The 26,945-nt window shown below is 36.8% G+C and overlaps 1 protein-coding gene across 1 annotated transcript; it reads right to left on the bottom strand.

Moving 5' to 3' along the window:
- Positions 1 to 793: 793 nt before the first annotated feature.
- LOC132635855 (uncharacterized) lies at positions 794 to 22,251 on the bottom strand. Its single transcript, XM_060352436.1, has 22 exons — positions 20,995 to 22,251; positions 15,439 to 15,554; positions 14,860 to 15,065; positions 13,381 to 13,500; positions 11,832 to 11,960; positions 11,617 to 11,742; positions 11,150 to 11,205; positions 10,958 to 11,057; positions 10,740 to 10,857; positions 10,152 to 10,361; positions 7,715 to 8,048; positions 7,307 to 7,400; positions 6,958 to 7,066; positions 5,457 to 5,728; positions 5,229 to 5,356; positions 4,681 to 4,915; positions 3,758 to 3,946; positions 3,367 to 3,656; positions 2,592 to 2,796; positions 2,270 to 2,512; positions 1,377 to 1,456; positions 794 to 1,299 (listed from the first exon to the last, which is right to left on the bottom strand). The coding sequence occupies exons 1-22, from the start codon at positions 21,798 to 21,800 to the stop codon at positions 1,152 to 1,154; spliced, it is 4,314 nt and encodes a 1,437-aa protein (XP_060208419.1). The 5' UTR covers positions 21,801 to 22,251; the 3' UTR covers positions 794 to 1,151.
- Between the last annotated feature and the right edge of the window lie 4,694 nt (positions 22,252 to 26,945).

Raw genomic sequence — 26,945 nt, forward strand, 5'->3', positions numbered from 1 at the left:
TTAATTTCAATATTTTCAAAAATGTATTGAGAAATTATTATAATTAATAATAAGGTAATTAGAAATTAAGTGATAAATTATGTATTGATTTTCCAAACTAGACAAGTAAAGATGAACATGTATTTTTAGTATTATGTAAAAGTTCTTTCCGTTTTGAGATTAATGAAGTCACTTCCTAAAGTGAGATTAACGAAGCGTCTAGGTAGTTATTACTCAAGTGAGATTTTTGAAGGAATTTTTTATTTTATACTCCCCCGTCTCAATTTATGCAATCCGTCTCAATTTATGCAATCCTCTTTCTTTTTAATCTGCCCCCAAAAGAATGATATATTTCTACATTTAAAGATAATTTCACTTAACTTCCCGATTCACGCTAAATGAAATGATTTAAAATCACACAAATATCTATAGCTTATTTTAGACTACAAAGTTCAAGTCTCCCTTTCTCTCTTAAACTCCGTGCCTAATCAAAATGTATCACATAAATTAGGACGGAGGGCAGTAAAGGATATTTGTCCATCAACTTTAGAGGAGTATTTTGGTCTCTTACCATTTTCATTTGGAGCATCCCACTTTTAATATAATATGATGCGTAAAAGCTTAGACAAAGTGGGAAGAAATCAACCAACACTTGCCCACATTTTAAACAATCTTATTCTACGAAAAACACACAAAAGAGAGGAGCCAAGCTATTTTTGCACTAGTAGTCAGAAAATCATACAAGCGGGGCCCTTTACACACTAGAAGCAAGGAACTAAGTCCGCATGCCGGAAGGCAACAAAATTGGAAAAAATTAAGGTAGGAAAGCACATCTTATTGAATAATAATAAACTAATAAACATCACCCTTAAGATTACAAATTAGAATTTCAGAAGAGGGATCTCTTGGATATTTACAGTGAAGAAACACAACTGCACAACCAAAAGTGGGGGGTGTTACGCAATGAATGCCTCTCTCTCAGTATTTCTATCTACTCTTTCAACTTTCTTCTGTTTTCTACCCAATTCCTTTCTACATCTGTGACAATTCACTATCTAACCGACTATATTGAAAAGAAAAAAAAAGCCAAAAAAAGTGGGTGATGCAGAAAAATCAAAATCAACCCAGAAAAAAGATAGGGTGTTAGCGGAATATCCTTGCTCAGCTGAGTATTATGATTGCCAAAACAGTTCGAAGTCATTGCTGTACAACGACCTATCTTGAATCTCTAGATTAGCGACATGCCAATTTACGAGCTGCAATTGGATACATTTACACAGAACCAGTGCGAAAGGAAATATCCACCACTCACTTTCATCCCTGCAAGAACATGCAAAGTTTCACAACAGTACGAAATTGTATAAATTTCACGTGACAACAAACTTCAGAATGCTTACATGTTCCATGGCTGGAAGTAAGGAAGCTTTCTGCTTGACTGGGTGCTATAGTGGACATATCCACAGACAAATGCGACGATCTGGTATGAAATTAATGATATACAGTGTAAGCAGGCATAATCGGAAAACCGTTGGTTAACTAAAAGTTAATACACCCTCAAGTGAAGGGTTAAGACACAGAATGGTCCTAATCTGTCAATAGAAAAGATCAGAACTTGTGGGGACAAAAGAATCAGAGATGCAACTCAGCTAATCTCAGTGGATCAATACACATCCCAAGTAGTTTTGGCAAACTAAACACTGAGACGTATTTGACTTGGACAGGGTATTGACACGACTCATGAGTGTCAAAAATGTGCACTGTTAAAGCAGAATGGTACTTCCATTGAACGAACTTTTTTTGGTTGTAGACTATGTAACTGAGATTCTGGTAATAATATATGCTAAGGAAGTGGGACACTATTTTTGAGATAAACAAGATAAGGGATATCCAAATTTGGGAGAGGAAGTAGTTCCAAGTGATCCCATTCTGAAATTTACAAAGATCTCAACTCCAAACAATTGACACTTTACCAGGTAAAAATATCGTAACAGATGAAAAGAACAGAAATCGACTAAGCATATTACCAGAGAAGATGTAAAGTCCTATACTAAAAGAGACTTTTATAACTATATCGAGCATCAACGATATTGCAGTTTTCCCTCAATCCCAGAGCATGACACATTAAGAGAAAAGGAAAGGCAGAATACAAGGACCACTTAAAGAATGCTGAACGATTCTGGACCTCTATGAAAGGTATACAAGTTGGGAAAGGAACAGATAGATCACTAACACAAGTTCGCGACAGCATAGTTACTTTTCTTTTTCAAGGGTATAGGGTAAAGGTACTTACAACATTAATCAGGGATGTAATGTTCCACAAAGCATATACACGTGCAAGACCAGCGGAATGCCTTTGCCCATGACTGAAGAGAGCATTAATTCCAGCAGGAAATGGAAGTAACATCCCAAGAGGTAAAACAAACAAAACCAGAAAGACATCTGCCAAGGAAATCGAATACAGCTGGAGCAAAGTAAGCAGCACTAAACTAAAATCGCCAAGCAGCAGTATCGAAATGACCAAACCAACAAGATCCTGCATCATTAACAAATATGTCCTCAGTATTGAAACTTAAAGGCCATCCTCCAAGAGACACAGAGAGAGTGGGGCAGACCTGATGACCAACTGGTTTAGTATTATGGATTAGAAAAGAGAGAACATAAAACAGATCTCTTTTCTCCTTGAGCATCTTTAAGTTGTCAACGTCTAAAATCCCGCCGTAAAGCTTCCGCTTTACAGTGCTTTTGCCATCCCCCCTTAAATTTGATTCATCTCTTAAATAGCCCACAGGACTCTGCCCGTCTATGCTACTGCTATCACTGCAAAAAAATGAAACAAATAGATCAATTAGGGAATGATATGAAATCAATATTGATACCTTCCCTCACAATAAAAGGTGAAACTATTTGGGCCTAGTCCAAATAGAAAAAATGGCAGAGGCTGGTACAGATAATGTTCAAGGATGCAGTAGCTATGAATTGCTCTTTCTTTCGAGCAAGACTCCAATTTCAGAGGGACTTGCATATTATAAACAAATGCATTTAACTTGCAGGTATGAACTAACCAATCAAGGATCTTCAGATGATTAAAACTCTGCCCTCTTCTGACACTCCTCCACCCCCCCCCCCCCCCCGGGCTCCCTACGTCAGTGACCACAAGATATTTTTTTATATAAATTTCACAATAAATGACAACAATACGAACAATGCATATAAGATTCATACATATATAATATGTATTCATGACTTAAATAAAAGATGCAGATACAAGTGGAACGATGAGAAGTGTGAGAGTTCAGATGGAGGAATGTCAAAATGGAGGGGAGTGGGGGCAAAAGGCAGGAGAAACCAAATAGAATATCTGAAGGAAACTCTAAGTGCACACCATACCATGATAGTTGTTCACTTCTGGAACCTTCATCAAGACCTTCAAAAGGCAGTAGTCCAGTTTCTTCTTCGATAACACACACCAAAAGTCCAAATTGAGTATAGCTGTCAGCTGTTGCTTGGAACGATGCGAGATCTACACGGATACCATAGATCCTTAAAGCAGGATTGGCAAAAGTCTCAAGCCATCTAAGCACCGGGCGAAACATTGTACTGAGGCAACCCCGACGTACCAAACGCAACTGAGCATTCAAACCAGCCACAAGACGGTACCATGTAGTAGGTGGAATGGACTGAAAACAATTGCATATCGTAAGTACAAAGTGATTAAAGCATCGAGAAATCCATACATCTGTCTCTAAATTCCTTTTTTGTTTTGTAGCGGATGACTAACCTGACTCATCAGACTGGTGATAACATTGTCATTATTCAAAGAGAGTGGAGCCATATAACTTCCATCACCACCAAATAGAAGAGACATCGGAAACCTCTGGTGAAGACTAGGAGGAAGATCGCTTCGCTTCTCATCACCGCCAAGAAAAAAGTCCACATATGCTAGCATTAGATCAGGTGTTGCTGCCACCTACAATCATGAAGACCTATAAGGTAAGGTTGAGAAGTCATTCTCGAACCATATGCTTCAGTAAGATTTGCTTTTGGGACTCTAAACATAAGATCAAATAAAAACAGGGAAAATGACACTTAAACATTTTTGTAACTGAAAAAGAAAATCATCACTAATTTATTAAGAAAAAATTTGATTCAACATCTGACATATCCAGGCATCATTTATAATATCTTAACCTTTAGAAGCGGTTGAATACGGCGGAAAAACAAAATTTAGATGGAAGTCTTTAAGGTTTAGGAAGAAATAGACAGTGGAAAATTGAGGAGGCAGTGGATGAAATCAAAATCTTGAGTTATAGCACGTAAATGGCAATAATACAAGTTAAAAGGCACACATCAGTATGGCCTTTACTAACAATAAGTAGAGCTAAGCCACAATAGAGATGCTGTTTTTCCTGCTCAGCATGATATAGTTGTCCTCTTAAGACCCTGACAAAACGAAGATGCTGTAGTTTCAAACTCAACAAAAATTATGCCACTTTATCGATGAATAAATGAAGTTTTACTAGAAAAATACCCAAGAGATTTTCACCTCCATAAAACAAGCATACACAAAACCAGAGTACAAAAAATGGAGTTTGAACAGCAAACAATAGAAAGAAGCAAAATTTCACACATTCTAGTTTCTAAACATGCTTAAACACAAAATTATGGCAAATGATACTCGATCAAAGTCCAGTATAATCTAACCTTCAGCCCCTCATAAAGAGCACGTGAACGACAAGAACGTAAGCAAGAATGATCGTATTCTGATCGAACAAATTCACGAATACGTTGTAACTTCATTCTACGCCGCCATTGATGCCATGACCATGCAAGAGGATACACAAGGATACAAAGAATGCTATGCACTGCTCCTTCCCACCATTGGTAGGCAGCAATAGTGTTAATCTCATCCACAAAGGTGTTGAAGGCACCCTCATATCTGTCAGATAAATACAGAACCACTGAATAGCTATTTCGCAGTTTGTAATTTATTCTTTAAAAAAGACAGATAAAAGAAACCAAATTTTAGGAAAAAAAAAAAAAAAACGAAGAACAATCCAGGGAAATTGGAAGCAGAAAGAGATTTATCTATCCTACTCCCTAGTTTTCCCTCTGAAGTAATGCAAGAGAAAACTTGAAAAGAACCGATCCGAAGAAAGACTTCAATGAAACATGTGTAACAGCCAAAGCAAGACATTCAAAACAAAAGAGTAAACTGAAGATACCAGGACAATAAAAAAAAATCATCTTACACGACTTCTTTTATTTGCTGGGGAGGTGTATGAGACAGATGCCAAGGTTCACTGAATGTATTTGGACCCAAAAAGTACAATCTATAGACGTGGCTTTGCGACTCCTCAACCCTGTTTGTTTCCAAAACCTGAGAGAAAGACAGTCAAATTCCACCTGAGCTAGGAAGGATGTATACAATCTAATACAGTGGATTGTTGTATGTCAACAAGCAAGACATTTGGGCAAACCTCATTCAGTGACTCCAGAAATGGAAATGAGTGATCAATTTGAGAACCCTGTTGTGTGGGAGCAGGACCTGGTGACTCATCGACACCAACAAACTTCATCCGAGCTACACTAAGAACTAAGGCTAACAAAAAGAGAAGACCTAAAAGGAGAAGAATAAACAGCCAAGGCCCGCCAAATGTGTAGATTAGTTCTTCAAGAGCTGTATAACAATGAGGCATATGGTATCTTTCTGAAACACATTTGTAAGGACAAGGACGTTCTGTAACACCACCTATTACAAGGAAAGCTCCTTAAAGTCAGTTTAAAAGTAATCAACCATAAATCAGCAGAGAAACTGTGTAGAGAAGAAAATTTGACAAAATTCGAACAAATAGGTTAAGAAATAAATTATGTCCACAATGTAGAAAATACAGACTTATACAGGTTAATTTCAATGATATAGATGTTTTGAATGTTTCTTAGTGTATTTTTTTAAAAAATTGGAAAAAGAAAAAGACACAAGATGTTTCTTAGTGTCTTGACCGATTCATTTCAAATCCCCCCTAAACTATCACGTTTTTATCAGTTCCATATTTAAACTATGCCTAGTTTATGTTACCCTCCTGAGCTATAATTTTCAGGTGCTAATTTCCCTTGCTCATACCCCCCCTCACATTATATGTTAAGCAATTGTGTTCACGCTCCCAAGAAGCCGAAAAAAAAATGCCAAGCAGCACTACACGTGTTATTTATTTTTTATTTTTCCGGATTTCATTTAGATAATTAATGGTTTTAATAATAGCATAAATTCTAACTAAATAAGTAAAACTAAAGAAAAACAAAAGTAAAAAGTAAAAAGGAATTAAAAGTTAAAGGTGAAGAGAAAAACACAAGGAACGCCACTTTTATCCCATTTCACCGTGAGCTCTCTGGCTGTAGAGAAATTGGAGCAGACCAGTTCTCATTTAGTTCTCATTTGGTTTCACAGTGATTTCAGTCTATAATCTTTGATTTTATCGTGTCTTGGGGTTGAAAGGTGTGAATAAGTATCGTGAACAAAGAAGCCCTAAACTTTGAGAGGTTGAAGAACATATCTATATATATTCACAAGTTGTCTTTCTGTGTCCTTCCTCTATTTTGCTTAGATGGGTTTTTTTGCCCCTCACGCGCCTCTAAGGAGGTGGTTACTTATGCACTTTGCCATCTTTCAAGCCAGGGGGTGGTTTTAGCACCTGGAAGTTATAGTTCAGGGGGTAACATAAACTAGACATAGTTTAAGTAAGAAATGGTTCATGGGGAGTAACGTAAACTAGCAAAGTTTAAGTATGAAACTAATAAAATGTGATAGTTTAGGGGGATTTTGATCCATTATCTCTATTTTCATTGAACTCCCCCACCCCACCCCCCAAAAAAAATCTACATTCAGTGAAACTAACTTATATCTGGCCTCTTTATTCCCTTGATTATACGAACTAGTGAAAGCCTTTGCAGCTGCTATAAACATCTCGTCATTTGTCATACCTCGGACAGAAGTATAAACAGCTCGATGTGGGAGCTCATCATTCGGGCATGAAATACAAAGGGCACTATCAGATCCTGTGACATTCTTGAAAGTACCAAGTGGGCATTCCTGTACAGACACAACAGAGGAATATTCCAAAAAACAAAAAAAAAAATCACCCATCCAGTCATTTCCAAATTCAGAGAAAGAAAAGAAACATACAAAGTTCGAAAAGGCAACACGCCAATGATATGAGAAAAGAAACAACCACCCCCACCCTCCAGGAAGTTCTTTCTTTGACCTTCTCTCAAGCTGTTTCAAGTAGATCCTTATACATAGAAAAGCTTATAGATGTTATTTGGCACTTACCGCACAGAAAATTCCATAAAGCCCTTTTGGGCATGGCTTTCCGGACAAAGTTCCACTTCCACCAATACCACCTTGCTCTCCACCCAATCCACCCCTGAGGAAACAGCACACATGAAGCAGAGAACTTGATAAGAATGTCAATTACATGGCAAAGTAATCTGAGTAGCAGCAAAAAAGTGCAAGCACAAGAAGACGTAATATTTGGATATTTCAGGTCTAACTATTTGCATCTGTTGATAGTGCAATAACACTGTCTCAAAGTAAATGTTTCATGACTTCACGAAAACAAGATCTTTTGATGCATTCAATCATGGCATTAGCAGCACACTAGCACACAGAAAATAATGGACTAGACCAACCAAAGATGCACTAAAGATGACTACACAAGCTGTCCTTATCTGCACAAACCTTGCATAGATGCTTCCATTCACAGTCGCTATTGGCTGATACACATCTCCAGTAGGAATGTCTGACCAGTGAAAGTGTATTCGTCCACCACCTCCACCTCCACCCCCACTGGAACTGCTATTACCTCCAATGCTGGACATGATTCCAGATTCACCAAGATGCAATGATTTCAAAAATAATAGGATACTTCCACCAGATCCACCTCCAGGCCCTATGTACTGACCTCTACTTAGATAATTTTTCTTCCTGAAGCTTTCTTCAAAGCTGTCCCCGTCAGAGATAACTTTGCCTTTAACCGACAAATATGTCAGGGGATGCTCCCATGAACCCATCACTGCATTCGGATGGCAACAGAAAAGTAAGAAAGACAGCAAACAAAGTACTACAATACCCAAAGATGGCTTAACGACAAAGCATTAAAAAAATAATCGTTATTCATCGCAGATGGTCAAACAATAGCATGTAACTGGACCTCATGGGGAACTTCCCAACTTTAGAAATCGAAATAGCAGATATACGTTGTTGATTTCAGACTCCTCCGGTAGAGCCAACAAACATTCAGTGAATCGTCTTGTGTTACTAAGTTTCTTGAAATGCATAAAGCACCAGGATAACATTCACACCAGAACTGACATAGCTTGGCGAATTACAGGTATTCAAGCGAAAAACCTGCACCTGATACATGCTTTAAATAAGTAAAAGCACATGGAAGTTGACAGGTTAGAGAATTTGTTGCAAATGTGATACTTTTCTCCGACATATTTGAAAAAAAGAATATATCATATTTTAGAAGGTACATTTTCTTGTTCGTTAACGCTTTAGTTTGAAATAACCAGCAGAGCTTAAAGAAGCAAAGTGAGCTTAGAGGAACAATCTATAACTTTTTTCCAAGACCCTTTATCTGTTTATTCAAGGTTTCCATCCTAAGCAAATTAGCTAGGTCCAAGATGGTTGGTCTGGAACAATCCCATGGATAACCTGATCCACGCCCTCTTCCCTCAGCAAAGAGAAACAATCAATCATTTTATCAAACAAAAGTACTTAGACCTTAGTGAACGAAGCAATTACAAGTTGGAGATTGGAGATGAAAGGAAGGCAACATGAAAAACGGCACCACCTCGTCTCTATTGGAGTATATGGGAACGAGAGAAACAGAAAGCATTTCACTTGTGCTTCTGGCGAAGGAGAAGATATTTTTGTATCGTTTGTTGGGCAAACTTGGTGGAAGACAACTGTCTCAAGCAGAGTCACACGCACACCTTGTACTTAACTTTCGACACCGACTTGGTGTTTATAACTGAAACTTTCTTATTTATTTTTTTTAAAAAAAGGTATTTGGAGCTTAAATGGGGAAGTGAATAAAAAGAGGAAGAGCACAATGGAAGAAGTAGCATTAGATTCGGATACCATATTCGTTTGGAGAACGCGAAGACCCGAGACCTTCAATCAAGGAACACTCAACTATGCGTCGATCCCAAATAAGTTGGGCCAACAACACAAATCATTTGTAACTATTACTTGATTAGCAAAACGAGAGACTAGCAATGTCAGGCGTACAACTGCTCGAGAGAAAATGTGGACCAATTGTTTCAACACTTTTGGTTGATAGTCAATTATGGTGGACGATACTGAGTCTGATAGGAATACAGCAGACATTAAACGCTACAGTAAAGGACGTGACGTTAAGCTGGATTTTTTGACAAAGGATTAGAACTTTAGAAGATGTTGAGCATGACAAAACAACCTTTGGCTAACATGTGGGTACTTTAGAATTAAAAGGGAAGCTTGGGGAAGTGTGGAGAATGATTTTGTCATGAATGCTAGACTCTTGTAACTGGTTAAATTTGGGTGCACCAATGAGGTTTGTATTAGCGTAGATAATTTCATATTATATGTAAAGAAACAAATATTTGTGCAGATTTTTTACTTATGCATACCAGTTGTACATCGGGAATTTGAATGAGATATCTTTCCTTCAAAATTTTAGTAACTGAGGTGATCAACTCATCCAATAAAATCTGATTTTTGGATCAAAACCGGATGAATGCGGAGTTGTTCAGACCTCAAATTGAATGTAAGACTCTCTATGGATGCGACAAAAAGAAGTGGCATTAAAACTGTTGCAGCTTAACATTTAAATTTCTGCATTACAAAGCTTACATTGTCCTTTTGCACTTAAGCCACGGCATGCCATGATAATGATCCTACTACGTATGGAGGAACTTCAAGATCATATGAAGAATTTCCACCTTTAATACATAATCAGTAAAGCAATAGATGTTTATGCAATTTGTTTCATTACCAAACATAATTTATCATCCATCTGCATGTTTTCACTTCTCATATACAGAAAATCTAATGTTAAATTATGATAAAGCTACCACAGGGAAGAAGTGGAAATTGGGGATTATCGTCAAGAAGACAAACTCAAACTTACCCAGAACACCACCACCAGAGGTTGATCCAGCTAGGCTACTATTCCCACTTCCACTGCCGAGTTCACATGGCAAATTGGGATCTCCATATGTGACGCCACCCCCAATGCAGCTTCCATTATAATATCCATATCCGCCTTCACCCCCATGACCAGCACCACTACCAAGACCATTGCTCAGAACCTTTCCTTGGCCTACTCCCCCAGTGCAGCCTGTGGAGATGAAATAGATGCAACAATGGGGTTATATGTTGCATTTAGAGATAGATTACGTAAATTGTTGTAGTTTGATTTGTTTGACAGAGTAAATATTGAAATTTGCATCTAAATTTGGGGTTTTTTATATAAGGAAAATTAGACCTTTAACAAAGAAATTTGAACATTCAAAGCATTGAATATTATATATTCACTAGTATTTCTCAAGCTTATCAAACATTTTGAATATCCTAAAGATGGAAGCGTGCAACATTAGATCCGAGCAATCACTAAACCCAGCCTAAAGAAAGCCAATAGATATTAAAAACCGGAGGTGACATAAAAAGACTTAAGAAGATCACATCAAATATAAACTGAGGGAAATTAAGATCAGACCCATCCCCGATGTGCTAATAATTCCATAAGGTTGCACATCTATAGTCCTTGCTCTGTGGAAATGAACAACAGATCCTTCTATGAGGCCTTCAACAAGGATATCTTCAACTCGGCAGATCTGCAGATAAAGGAAGAATTAGAGTTGCACAAGTGCCATGTACAATCTATGTGCATATCATATACAGATGTCTGTTTTGATACTGGGCAGATAATAGCACCTGTAATGTAAACGACAGTGAAGAGTTCACGTTGCAGTCTTCAGGAGGGTGGAGCAATTCAAAAGGGCAACCTGGACTATCACAGTTCAACTTCGGTTTCCTACCAAGCACCAAATATCCTATTAGCAAATCAAAGAAGCATCTTGGGTAAGGAAAAAAGGGGGAACGAACAAGGAGTAATTGGGAACTCACACAGCATCAGCTGTTGCATTTCGTGAAGGACCACGCAAAATGGATCCTGGCCCAATCTGCATACAGTAACAGAAAAGTAGTCAAGAAAATTAAAAAGAGATATAATACATGGAGCAAAGTGATCAACTCAAACTACATATGAGGTCCCAGAATGGGAATACCAAGCTCCTCAGGAGCTGAGGCAGAACATAGACCAGGTGAAAACCTGAGCAAAACGATGCTCAGTTACCACCTTGCGAGGGAGACAACGGGAACACTAACAGTAACAGCAGATATGCATATGTACGCGTAGACTGTGGCATACATTATCATGCATCAGATACTGATATCAAAACACATAAAAGATCAAGTGACCAGGAAAAATCAAGTGTGTTGAAAGAAAGTAAGTATAGAACCAGTTACAAATCTATTGCGCATCGCCTACAAAGAACAGAAACAAAAGGATACAGAACAAGATATCTGCTCACATTGACACTGTAAAACAAAGACAGTACTAGTCTTTGAGCTTCAATGGCATCTCCTGGTCCAGATAAATTCAGTGATCCTTGGCCATGAACTCCAAGATTTGCATTTGAACGAATTTGAGATGACTCCTGCATAAGACGGCATTTAGAAGACATCTCAAATGAACAAGTGCACAAAGACAACCAAGAAAAACAAGCAACAGAAAAAGAAAGAGCACCTTAAGAACAATTAGGTTACTAGCCTCAACCATTGTTGTCTCAACATTTTGATCTCCACCACCATCAATTACCATTTGTGAATTCCACATCAAAAACATTTTGACAGACATTCGTAGCGCTCCAAAAACCTGAAAAAATCAAGTCAGATAACATTCACTGCAAAAATTTCAGAACTACATTAATATAAGACACAGCATTGGGGACAATGCGTACAAGAGCTGCAATTTAACCATGCTTCATGGGTTCTAGAAGCACAGTGAAGATCTCATGTGAGAGAAACTAAAAGCATAAAACCATACAAGCAAAAGTGAGGCTGGATGAAGTTGGTAAGAGCATATAACATGACAAGAACAGCAGCGAGTTGGACCAGACATTGTCGGTGAATAAAACTCCAGTTTCTCTTTCATATCAATAAATTACAAGAACTCTACCTTAAATTCTTAATCATGATACAAACATTATCTACAACCAAATACGGAACTATATGCAGAGGATCCCAGGTCATTTGGCTGCTTATAACCCCCAAATAATCATCAAGGAAAGTGAGATATAAGCTCTCCTTTGCTCCTAAACATGCCAATCATTTTTGCAATAAACAAAAAAAGGTGCTGAACCACAGTTTTAAACTGGTGCCGCACATTGCATAAAATTAAGACTCATCTTCACTATCATTGCGTCCAATTTTTTCCAGTAAGCAAAACAATTATAACCAAAATCTGAGGTAGAATCCTAAATCATTTTGACGTATAGGTATAACTTCTAAATCATGTAATGCTAAATAAAGAAGGTTCTAGAGATAACTAACTCAGTATGATTTTCAACTTATATTCAGTGAGCTGTTGTGATACTTGACAGCTTTTGGCGTCTGTAGTAAAAGAAAAATCACTTTTAACTTTTAAGTACAAAAAGCATAATTCAGCAGCGTGAAAAGCTGGTACCAAAGCCAAAGAAGCCTGTTTCAGTCTATTCAGCTGTGGTTACCCTGGAGCCTCTCTACATTGAAAATTATTTTTATGCTTTTATATTACAGTTCAGAAAATGCAAGACTTCAAGGAGACCTTTATGGCTAATTGTTAGTTAAGCTGTTATTAGGGTAAAATTACAACACAAAAAAGTGAGGAAGCCTGATGGTTAACTAAGCTTTTTTCATCTTTCATGTATAGCTTTAGGAAACACATGGAAGGTTGCACAATCTTCTGATATAGATGCAATTATCTAGCAAGTATCTACATTCTGCAGAAAAACACGCATGCCACAATATGTAATTGCATCTGTTGATGTTTCCAGTGGTCAATACACGTAAATGCATCAAAAGTTTGACATTCTAAAGAAGTGAAGAACAGCTATAAAATGATTCAAGTAGAAGCACAAGCTAGATTCAGTGAGAGTTTACCAAGACACTCGTAAACGAAAAATAGATGTGCAAAAGAGTTCCCAATTAGAACATCCCATGAATACTTCCGATAACCAAAAAAAATTGGCTTGCGGGGCAATACAATGGTAACGAAACAACAAAATCTGTACTTGCAAGGAGATTCAACCACTTACCTTAATTATAGAATCACTCATCAAAAGCTCTTCTGCCAATAATTCAAACTCTGACATCGCATAACGTGCCAGCCCGAAGCTCAGTGTTCCACGACACAAAAGGCTAATTTGACCTTGGACCTATATGAGAGAAAAATACTCATAACCAGAAAAAACAAAGGCAGAGGTGCAAATAGAAGGAAGCTGGAGAACCTTGTGATGCTCTATGCAAGCAAAGTTTCCTAAGGGCATTCATGAAGTTACCTAAAGGTGAAAACAACCCCCTTCACTACTTCGGCTTTTCAACAGCGAAAGTAAATGGATTATCCAGGCTTCTGAATTATCAAAATTCTTCAATTAAATATAAAAACAATTTTGAGGAAGAGGTCTGAATTACTGGAAATACAAAAAAGAAGTGGAGTCTTTTGTATCAGTTTCATTTTTGAGAGCGCTTGGACTCCCACTCCTCTTGAGATTTTTCGTTGCTATCTTTTACATATTCCTTTCACATGTAAGGAAATCAAGTTCTTTTTAAGATGAAAAGAAGTTAGATGTCAAGCGGAACTTAACCTTTTCAGCTTCAATGCCCATCCTGTGACACATAATCTAGAACTATCATGAGTTTTATAATTTGGAACACAACTCAATTTTGAAATTTATCTGACAACGCATCAGGTTATCTGTACTCCTTAAAAGTATTGGTAAAGCATCAGTACAAACAAAATTGAGGAAACTAGAACAAACCCTTCACTCCAATCTAAAATCTACTTGTAGAAAATCAAAATCAAAGAAGGCAAGTTAAAGACACCTGAGGAAACAAAAAGTGGAGCCACAAATACTAAAGCAAAAAAAGACAATTAAGCATTAATTGCAAAATGATGCAGCACTCATTGAGAAACATATGTAATATCCTGAGGGCAAGAGTTTGGTATGCATATAGAATAAAAGAGTAGGATGGGACTATCTTTCTAAAGAATAAACAGCAAAACTTCTTACCAGGGCTCAGGGAAAATTTAATTTCTCTATGATGATTCACTCAATAGATTCAGTGTCAAATAAGTTCAATTTATTGAGGTCAGTGTTGTCAAAGGCGCGCTTAAGCCCTGAAGCGAGGCTCAAAACATGTGGAGCACTTCGCCTCGCTTTATGTGCACTTCAGTGTCATCATCAAGGCTCTAAGACGTGCTTTTCCTTGCCAATGAGCCTCTCTTGAAGATGTGGCACTAGATAATTGATATTTAGCTTTATCGTAATGTTTTTACAATTTCTTTGTCCATATATTTGTTATTCATGCTTATTATTATTAGTCTTGGACTAAACATATACATATTTGTATTTTTGCACCATTGCGCCTTTTTTCATTAAAGCCCACACTTCGCTTAAAGCCCCAGCTAACCTTAAGAGCTTTTTTGCGCTTTTCGCTATTGATAACACAGATTGAGGTACACATATAGTTACTCCCATTAAATGACTGAAAACGGAAAAGAAAGATTCATCAACCTGAACGCGACTCCACAGCAAAGGGACAGCAGCCTTAGCGTGGTTGCGAATATAAACATTTGTCAGCAGTGGCTGGGGAAGATCCAACAGAAGTGTGTCTGTAGAAGTTGATCTATTGTGGTTGTTAACAGTAAGACTGCGGGGGACATTATCATAGAAAGTTCCTGCTGCGCCTGCATTTTCGGCGCAACCACGACTACTTCCTCCTACAGGCAGAAAAACGGAGGTTGCATTGGCTTTAGTACCAACTGAACACAATGATATAGAAAAGTCGAGCATTTTACCTATCCAAAGGCCACAATTAACTACATACTGAAGCCCACATGATAAGGTTTATTTACCACGAGTATTTCTAGAATAAATCCTTCATCAAGACGAGAGACCATGAACCTGCTAAGGGAATAGATGCTATGTAGAGATAGCTAATTGTTTAAAAGACCGTGTGCAATATAAAATCCAAAAGCATGAGAAGGCTAATTCTCCATGGCTTGGCTCCCTTGTCAACTATTTGAGAGATCTTCATATAAAAGATGTGTGAAGTAGAAGATTCTTAAACACGCAAGATAAACTTAACCTTACCATATGCAAAGATTTCTGGTTCGTCGTGTCTACTAAAGATATCCACAGAAACTCTTCCACCACCTCCACCAGCAAAACCATCACCTCCACAAGCACTAATTCTACCGACTCCAGTCCTGCATTTGGTGAGAAAGAAAGGGTTAAATAGCAGTGCAGCTAAAGGCAGTTGACAACTTTTTGCAACTTAAGACATAAATAACTGGGCTAGGCAATTGTAATCAAATGTCAACAAAGCCTGTCTTCCAGGAACGTCCAAGATATGAGAATACCACATAGAAAGCATCAAATTAGGTATACTCTATGCGTGAGAAATATATCTTGATTACAAATGTAAAAGTTCAAGCTAAACAATTGGTTTGATCCAGAAAACTAAGGAGATACAGCAGATTTAGAAAAGTTCAGAATTTTTATACGTGCGCTACATATCAGGTGGAAAAAGTTATTTAAGAAGAAAATCATTTATCCTCTCAAGTTGAGTTGTAGTTGTCCAGACTCAGAGATACTTAAGGTTAAAACTGGTTATTTTATCCATCATCCAGATTGACAACGTAATCTCATCTCCTTTTTACTAATAAAAGGTCGAAATTCAAGTGTCGAATGAAAGAATAATTTTATGTGCTTATGTTTTCTAGCCACAAACTGTCTCCTTGTTTCTTTCATGTGCCTCCTAGAATTAACTCTTTTTTAAAAATTAAAAAAAAAGGGAACGCTATCTCCATGGTGATGTTAGACACTTGACAATTTAAAAGGACGAAAATGCACCATTGTTACTCTATGTTGCATGCGCAAGAACCACAGGACAAATGCGGATCACCTCATTTGTGTTGCAGCTTTGCCACAAAGATATTTTTTTATTAGAAATTTTGCCAAAAAGTTATTGGCCCTGGCCATTTTCAACATACCATAGGTGCACCCTATAACAGTTGGAGTGGCATCGGCAAGCTATCGGATGAGCACAATGAGGAGGAAGATACGGAAGAGCGCCCCACTGTGTATCTATCGTCTTATACAGAGAGGAATATGAGAACTTGGGAAGGAAATCAGGAATTAAGAATGAATACAAACGGAATGCATCTCTATTGTTTCGTTGTTTGTTGTTGTGTAAACATGAAATAACATATTGCATAGATAGCGGCTAGAGTTTTGGAAGGTCTAATGTATGTACTAAGCTTCTTTCATTTAACACCACCTTGGTGTATATTACAAAACATATTCCTTTTTAGCACCTCATCTTCGATAGTAGCAAAACTCAAACAGATAGAAATGGTCTAACATCATAACTTTTTCTTCTTCATTACTTCTATTGCTGGCAGCACCCATCCTATTGAAATAGTCCTTCAGTAGAGGTGTTCCCACCCACAAGTACCCCTTTCCCAAATTGTACTATAATTTCCACTCCTATCCTCCCTCTTTTTTTGTGACGATGGTGTCCAAGCCAACTTGTGTCCACCTCGACTATTTCACCGAGCACCTGCTACCTCCATCAAACACAGGTAACGGGTAACTCCATCCACCAAGACTGAAGCAGATGCGAAGAAATCACATAGTGCTTTTTGCCTCCATTGGAATTTGAACTTGAGACTTCATGTTTCTCCTCCCACTTTATTGATCACTAGGCCACGCCCTTGGGTTATTCCTATCCCCATCCTTTGGAGGACAATTCATATGCTCCGCAAAACATAGCAAAAGGTAGAATCTTGGCCGGAGCAAACCCCCTATTCTATTACTAGACATAATTGGGATAAGGTCATCATACAAATAGAATTTATTTGAAATATTTGAAAAGGCTCTCCGCGTTCCTCATTTCAACCACTTCAAGTTGTATTACCAGCCTTTTCCAAGGTAACACTTGTATATTTATCCAAAAATCAAACCATCAGATATACCAGGTCCGAAAATAATTGTAATTTTCGATATCTTTACTTATCGAAAAGGTAACACTTGTATATTTATCCAAAAATCAGACCTGCCACAAACAGTTACAGGTCTCATAGTTACATAGGAGTATTCAGAAGATCTTCAATCCTATAACAAAAACTCATATAGAACCTAAGACATCCATAAATGCTTCTAGATCTTCCATATACTCCTGTTTACACCAAAAGTAGAATAAAGCAAGACAGTTCATTTTCATCTTCTGTAAAGAATTACACTTATTTTCAAAACATCTAAGGTTCCTTTCACTCCACACAGACCACCAGATGCAAGCTGGTATAATTCCCCATCTCTCTTTGTGGCCAGAAAGGTTGGCATAACTATTCCACATCTCCAGGACGTGAACAATTTTCTCAGGCATTATCCATGTTAACCCTTTCAAATTGATGAATAAACTCCATATCTGAAAGGTAGTCTTGCAGTGAATAAAGAGGTGACTAACAGTCTCTGCCTCTTCACCACAAAAGAAACACCTTGGACTAAAATTAACACCCCTTTTCATGAGTATTTCCTGAGTTAGTACTGCCTGCTTAGCTAGCAGCCAGACAAAACAAGAAACTTTGTAAGGGATCTTAACTTTCCATATCAATTTCCATGGCCAGTGGTCAATCTGGTTTCTGTAATTGTTAAAAGTCTTGCATGCCTCCTTGACAGAAAACTTGCCTAGCTTGTGATTCTGCCAGAGTAGGCAGTCTTCATCATCAGATGGTCCCTTAAATTGCTCCAAGGTCTTGTAGAAATCTGCTAGTCTCTGGATCTCCCAGTCATGTAGTAGTCTTCTAAAACTCAAATTCCACCCCTGATTAGACCATACCTCTGCCACAGAGGCATTTTTGTTGCAGATTGAGGATATATATATCTGGGAATAAGAGTTTCAAAAATTACCTTGTTCTAACCAATTGGCTGGAATTTGAGTTTTAGAAGGAATATAAATGATTGGGAAATGGAGAGGATATGTCACTTGCTTCAAATGCTAAGCAATGTTGTTTTGGACCATAACAAACGTTGTTTTGGACCATAACAAAATGGACTCTATCAGTTGGATGGGTCATCCCAAGGGTATTTGTTCAGTTAAAAGCAGTTACAGTATTCTGGAGTTTAGCAACAACTGTGAGTTCTGGCCTCTTAAAAAAATATGGTACAACATTGCACCTATAAAGTCCGTTGCTTCTCCTGATTAGTGGCTAAGGAGGCAGGCCTCACACAAAACAATCTCCAAAAGAAGGGTTTTCAGTTGTGCAGCAGATGTTGATTATGTGAAGAACAACCTGAAGAAGTCACCGACCTTCTTTTGCATTGCAAGGTTAACAAGTCAGTTATGGAATTTGTTTTTGTCAATATTTGGTATGTCTTGGACCATGCCAAACTCCATTACAGAAATGTTGAAGTGCTGGACCTAGATGTCTTTTGTACCGCTCTTTATGAGGCACTTCCTAGATGCCTCAATGACATCAAGGAATTGACTTGAATAATTAAACAGGATAAAGCAAATCATAGATTTAGGACCTTTTTTATCACGTAGCAAATTTATTTTTATTTTATTTTTTTGAGTCAAAGGTAACCAAATTTTTCCGAGTCACGTAGCAAATTTATTAAAAGTTGTACTGGCACCAGGGTGGTGTATTTGAGTGTGTGTAACAAAATAAAATTCAATTTCTTTAGTGCACATGTAAGTAACTACGGAACTATCAAACTACATGTACCATTTTGCATCCACTGTCTTACACCAAAGATCTATACTATTAGACAAAGTTGTTCTTGAGCTTCACAGTGATTTCCTTTCTTTCTTTTAAAATTCTCTGGTTCTTCCCTCCATATCACCCGCCATACTGATGCAGGGAGAGTATTCTAGAAGAATAATTTAACAAAATCCATATCTCCTCATGCAAGTGGGAGGATTATATTTGGGGGGGGGGGGGGGGGGGGGGGAGCACAGTGCAGGTTAATTTATTGTCTAAACCAAGACATGAACTTCGTGATTCAGATCCATACAACTGGGATGAAAAGTAGGTCCTTTTGGTATGAAGGAAAAAATAAGCTGTTGTTTTCAATGTGAAGGTCATATGTCAGAGCTACTGTTAGGTTATCATCAGTGGTACTGGTTCATGATACATAAGCTTTTTCTACTGGTTCTACAGTTTTGAATAGATCTCTTAGTTTCTTATGATGCCGCCCACTTAAAAAGACATACTCAAATTCATTTTCCACTTTGAGTTTGAAGGGGCGTGTTAGAATGTTAAAGAATTAGTGTTAGCATGTTAGAATTAAAGGAACAGAAGAGTCAAGTCTAAAGCATCATTGTTTTATAAGAATTGAATCTTAAGTAGGAACTTGTCCCACATTGGACAAACATCATATGTGTCTCATATTTAAGACTTATAGAGGAGTAGAGCTTGTACTCCCAAAACAGCCTCCAGGCTTTACCTGTTACACGATAAAGATGTAGACCTTGCAATCATAAAAATATCTAGTAATCAATATTTCTCCATCTCATGTTTTCTCATAGTATCTAAGGTCAGTATAAAATATTTGAATCTCTATTTTGTTCGGCGTAAATATTTGAATACCAAACTTGTCAAGATATGTATTTATAAATTACTACCATATATAGATAAGCAAGGAATCTTTCAAATACCTATGACTTCAAAAATATTCATACAATCAAACTTTCATATTCCTACTTTCAATATGCACACTTCTACCCAAACTTTATAAGTAGTCTATGTCTTGATGGAGATATATTGTACCCAGCGCAGCACAGAGGAATTCTTTCTCATCATGAACACCAATTCCAGATATGTCTTATCCTTTCTTGAAACGCTTGTTTCTCGCTATATAGGATACTCGGATTAGATAAAATTACTAGCTTTCATAGGCTACCACGAAGATTCCCAAGAAGCACGTCTCCAACCCTAGTGCTTTAATGTAGGTTGATCTACTCCTGTTATCACTTGAGCTAATAGTAAGAAATTTTGGGCCACATGTATACGTTCTTCTTCTACTTACTGGGATTCTGTGCTCCTGCAACTCCATCCTCCTAAACCAACTTATTTTGATGCATTCAAGCATGGTTCCTCGAGCCTAATCACATGTATCTAGCTAACATATTTAATGATATCGAACAACCATGCAAGCAAGTACAGTCTCTTATATAGAGTGAGAAAATTTGGTATAAGCACATTTCACAGTGATATTTTACCATACATTCGCTGAAGATTTTCATTGAAACGCGATATAATCATTCACAAAATATCCAGTGTAAACCAAAGGTTCATTGCATGTATGCTAACTACATGTTGGAGCACCTTTACAAGTGACAAACTCCTTTTGTTTGTCCCACAGGTGCAGAGTTCAAAAACAACTCTACTATCTCCTATCAATTCACAGTCTTACGAGTCATCATCCTATGAAAAGGAAACACATTCCGGACACAAACATATGCACCTACTCAACACTTAAGTATAATGGGATTACAAAAATAGCAATATAGAAGAATATCCACATTTCTAGTAACACTAAACTAATAATATGAAGGAAATCAAGGGCACAAAGATATAGTACTAAAAACTGAAATTCTAAATACATAATAAGAACAGGAAAATAAAGCGAAAGAAACATTACATCTTATAAGCTTTGATGTAGATGCTGCCACCAGAGCCGCCTCCACCTTTGACACCCCCATCACCTCCATCAGCCAACACACTTCCATTGACTTCTAGAAACTTGTCGACCAACAGCATTATCCTACCACCTCCACCCCCACCATAATCCACATTCTTATTCGTCGTCCCACCTTTACTTCCATAACTCCACGGCTCTTGCAATGTAGACCATCCATACGCATCCCCACCCCAAACATCATCTTGAATCTTCTTCTCATCCGTCAAACAACACGCCCCTCTTCCCCCATACCCCCCACCAGCCCCCTCAACTCCTTGTGGTGTCCCACTCGTCTGAGCTGGCGCTGACCCCGCCAAACCAGTAGTATTCACAGTAGAACTATTACCAAATGTAGCGTTATCAGCTACCAACTGAAACGTCCCCGCTAATATAACCGAATTCTCACCTAAAGTAAAGCTCCCAGTAACATTAATCCCAACTTCACAACCATAGGAAGTGCAATTTATGGTAACATTAGGAAGGACATAAAAATTCCCCTTCCCTTCTATATACACACTCTTAGTAATATTCAAATTGGATACAATCTTACAAGTTGTATCCAACGTACCAACACCCTCAAGATCATCCTCACATGAAACCGAGGGTGGGTGAGGAGGGGGTGGGGGTGGGGCAGGTGGTGCATAATCTTGATGAAAAAGAATCAACTCAGAATCAATATCATCATTTAAATAACCATTAATTACTATAGGGTTTACAAAAATAACCAAGAAAAGTAGAGTTAAATAAAGTGAGGAGAACATAGCCATTGACTGATATTATTATTATTATTAAAAATAGTCATCACATCAAAAAGTGATAATAAAGATCGGATTGTTGCATCGCAAAAATTCGACCCAAAACTCAAAAACCCAAACAAAGATTAAAGCTTTATACTTAACCAGACAAAACCCAAGTTGGGTTTTTGCAAGAAAAGTAGTAAAACAACTAATTTGGGGTTTATGGGTGTATAATTATATAGAGTCTTTAAAGAAGAAAAAACCCTAGAAGTGATTTTATTTTATTTTTCTAATTTTGATGGAGAATAACAGAGAGGTTTGGAAGAAAAAGGGTTTATAGAGGGAGAGGGAGAGAGAGAGAGAGCAAAAGGGGGAAAAAAGCAAAGGAGAAGAGAGATCAGAGATGATGGGATTGGGGGGTTTTGTTTAATGGCGAAGATAGGTAAAAGGTTTGTGAGATTAGGTAGGGGTGACAACCTTGCCTAAAATCTTGTACGTATCCCTATTAAATGGGATTTAATACAACTTTTAGTTAATTATTTTTGGAAATTTTTACTAAATGTAGGGGGTTCTTAAAGATTGTAAAAGGAAAATTATCTTGGGCAAGAAAAGCTTTCCTTCCAAGAGAGAGGGAAGAAGAAGATTTCCACCTAATTTTACATTGATTTTAATATACGTGCTTTGTGTGTATAACTCGTGTCAATAAATATAATTTTTTTTTGTTAAATCACACAAAAAAAAAAAAATGAGTTAAAGGGAAAAAAATCCAAATTATGGAAAGGGCTCTATTGGCTCGAAATATTTTAAGAAATTAAAGGCATTTTTTAATTTACATATTCGATAGTAATTTAGAAAAATATACGCATTTTGACATAAAAAATCAACAAATATATCAGTAGCGAAAGTGTATGAGTTTTTTGACAATGATAAAATCAGTGACCGAACTATACGAAATGAATGTTAAGTAATTCTAAGATTCTTCCATTGACCACTAATTCAGTTATCTTCTCAATAAAAAAGAAGCAATTTACATACACATGGGTTGTAAATGGTGAAATTCCACATAAAAAGCGACAACAATATATAAAATGAGTAAATTATACTTTCATTCTGCTTAGTTCAGTAATAATGCAATAATGTTTTATATAGACGATACCACGGATGAAGAGTATTTGAAAGGAAAGGGAATAATAAGACTAGGTATTCTATATATACACGGGAAAATACATAAAAAAAAAACCCCAACGTATACTCGGATTAATTATGACGCACTCAACCTTTGCGGGCGACCTATTACCGCCGGCCTTATTTTTTCTGTATTTTTGTACCATTTTTTAGCTGACGTGGCACCAAAAAATATTGATGCCCAATTGTACAGTGGAGAGTGTTGCACACTCTCCACCACATTGGTTCCACGTCACTGCCACTTGTTAAATCTACTAATTGCAATTTACTTTTCTCTTTCTTTCTCCTTTTTCTCTTTCTTCTTCTTTCTCCTCAACCACCCCCATCGCCGCCGCCACACCGCCGTATTGATTGAACATAGCCCAGTTCGTGAAATCATTGGCAGTTCGTGCAATTTCTACATTGTTGTTAAATTTCATTCCCCATGAATTTCCATGAAATTTAACAAATGGCAAGAGGAGCGGGTTGGACAATTTCCATGAAATTTAACAAACAACAATTTCCATTGTTGTTAAATTCCAGTCCATGATTGAAAATAGCCCAGAAAGGAAGAAATTGCACAGTTTTTTCTTCAAATGGGTATCAACGGCAATTTCTTCAAATGGGTGGGGCAAGAGGAGCGGGTTGGTGGGGAGGAGGGGGGAAACAACAGCAAAAAAATGAAGAAATTGTACAATCTCGAGTTTTTTTTTTTTTTTTTTTTGGGGGGGGGGGGCTGAAATGAAGAAGAAGAAGGGGGGTTTATGATGAAATTGAATGTGTGTGTTAATGGAGGAAGAAAATGGGTTGAATGTTTCTTGAAAATAAGCTCTTTATGATTGATGATTAAATTGAATGTATGTGTTAATGGATAAAGAAAATGGGTTGAATGTGTGTATGTTAATGGAGGAAGAAAATGAGTTGAATGTGTGTTGTTAATGGAGGAAAAAAATGGGTTCAATGTGTGTGTGTGTTAATGGAGGAAGAAAATGGGTTGATGGATTTCTTGAAATGAAGAAGAAGAAGAAGGGTTTAGTGATGAAGAAGACAAAATTAATGGTTTAATGGTTAATTAGAGGTTAATTAGTGTAAATATAATTAATAAAAGAAAAATCAAATGAAAAAAAGAAAGGAAAAGTGGCCGTGATGTGGCACCAATGTGGCGGAGAGTGTGCAACACTCTTCACCGTGCAACTGGGCATCAATTTTTTTTTTGGTGCCACGTCAGCCAAAAAATGATACAAAAATACAGAAAAAATAATGTCAGGGGGTAATAGGTCGCCAACAAAGGTTGAGTGCATCATAATTAATTCGAGTATACGTTGAATTTTTTTTTTTTATGTATTTTCCCATATATACACTCTTCATTCATTAAACATTTTCATTTACCGTGCATTATACATTATAGTAATACTTTTAACTCCCCAAGAATATATACGCAGTCGGCAGTCCCATGGTTACGAGTGTCTTCACATTTATTAGTTGATTCTTTGTAGAATATTTATTTATATTAATGTGCCACGACTTTCTCTGATACGCCTAATATAGAATATATGTTTATATAATTTAGGATAAAAAAAATAGTTTCAATATGATTTTATTGGGTTATCGGTTTAATCATTACCTAAAATTTACAAATTGGCAATCGAGCTGGTAGTCTAATAAGAAATTGTTAATTTAATAACCCGATATCGATAAATCAATAGCATTTTTTTGGGTTCGATTTATCGATTAAACTAGTTTTGCACATCCCTACCATATCACATGTGCGTTCGCCTTAGTATTTTTCCAATCATCCACATACGGTCACAACACTCTCTATCACAAAGCTTCCACCAACACCCTCCTTTCCCCTGCCTATAGATTGTTTTCCAAACTATTTTCGTTAATTCTGCAACAGTAAACTCCCTGATCTTGTCGATACTCCAAAGTTTTACAACCCTCTGCAATTGCTGCTTGAAGTTGAAGAGCATATCTGACCGAAGATACAGTGGTGCATCTTCAGACCACGTATCTAAATGAATTTTACCATCATCTCTAGTACAAGCACATACATCTAACCAACCTTGAAGATGATCGAGAAAGAAAATTTGATGTGGATGAAATTGAGCACGTGACGGCTGCATGATTCTCTTCATCCTCACTTCCATTTTCAAAGCCCGTGAAAGGGAGTTTAATCGCTTGACGACTCCGCATTATTAGTTGGATAAATTAGAAGCTGACTACTACTAAGTTAGTATATGTGCATGTTTGTAACAGGTTAGCATACCACGAGAAGTGAACAAGTACTAGCACCTATGCTTGTAATTGCGTAGTATTAATAAATATAATATGCCGAAAAAAGACAAAAAAAAAAAAAAAAAAAAAAAAAGCTCTTAACTTATTAGAAATGGTATAAAAATGTCATCCCTTTACCTATTGGATCAAATTTGTCGCTCCTTCCATCTATTGGATCAACAATGCCCTTAACGTATTAGAAATGACTCAAAAATGCCCTCCTTCCGCCTATTGGATCAAATATGCCCCAAATGTAATTTTTAGGCTTAAAATTAGTCTCCATTAAGGATCATTCAAGGATATAAAATAATCAATTAAAAAAAAAAACCCTAATTCCAATTAGGAATTCATTGGGCCCTTTAGGAACATGCCTTCATTTGGGAATTTTTATCCATCTTACCATTTAATAACTCATAATCGGGTCTAAAATATGGAAGAAAAATAAGTGCCTTACGACTCTACCATCCAATCAATTCTGTTCCACTTAATTCCTTTTTCATGGCCACATATTTTTTCGGCTAAAGAATGAGAAATCTTTCTCCTATGACATGAATTCAATTTTCATTTCATCCGGAAAAGCCATCTTTTTCTCCACGACATTTTTATCATTTGATCCAATCGGCACAATTACATGAAATTTAATTAAATACATGACTTTTATTTATTAGTCCATATAAACTCGACCAAACCGAAGAGGATCGAACCCATTCATAATCTAACCCAACATAATCCATTTTAAATTAAGGGTAAATTTCAGTAACGTACAATTTAGCACACAAAATTACATTTGTGTAGCCATATTTTTAAATTACAAACCTATGACCCAACAAATTATGGTCGCAGCTTGTATATACAACATTATACAACAATGTACAACTTTATACAACAATATACAACTTTATACACCTATTGTAGACAATGTATAAACCTTGTATAAAAATGTATAATAACGTATAAGAGGTGTTTATACACACTTCTACAGTGTTATGCAGTGTTATACAATGTTTATACAGTGTTAAAAGTGTAACATGGTGTATGTGTTTTATATACACTTTACCCTTAAAAAAACACCAACATTAGAAAGAGATTTGGAAGGAAAAAATAGCATCTTGGAGTTTGATATGGAGGGAAGGGGGGGGGGGGGGGGTTGGCTATCTTGGGTAATAACTTTTTTTTTTTAAATGAGATGAAGGCTTAAAAATGTAAGGAAAAAAACTATGGCCATTTCGGGTAATATTTTACCCAAAATGCCCGAGTGTTATTTTCCCTTGAATTAATGCAATTAAGCCATAAATCAATTGCTCTCCTTGGAAAACCCGATTGGCTTGCTTAAATTTAGTAGTACCTTTTACATATTATCCCTCACTTTAATTTCCCAGAGTAAACTTGAGCAGCTATATGTATATAATGAGTAAATTCCTCGAATTGTCATTGAAGTTGTAGAAAAGTTTCACAAAAGTAACTTTTAATTTATTTATTTTTGACAATAAGGTCATCAAACTATGGAGCCGTTTGGACATGGTTTGAAACCATTGTTTCAAATCATGATTGAACATGCAATTTGGATATCTTAAGTTGTATCTTTTCTTATAAACATAAAAACCCCACAAGTTGTGAAAGCTATCAAAGCATTCCTAATTCTTATACAATCTTACTAAATGAGCAAATCATAATTCATAACAAAATTAATACGCTACTAGAAGGCTTTTCTAAAAAGTACAACATCAATTGATC

This window comes from Lycium barbarum, chromosome 4 (genome assembly GCF_019175385.1).
Source record: "Lycium barbarum isolate Lr01 chromosome 4, ASM1917538v2, whole genome shotgun sequence".
Lineage (NCBI taxonomy): Eukaryota > Viridiplantae > Streptophyta > Magnoliopsida > Solanales > Solanaceae > Lycium > Lycium barbarum.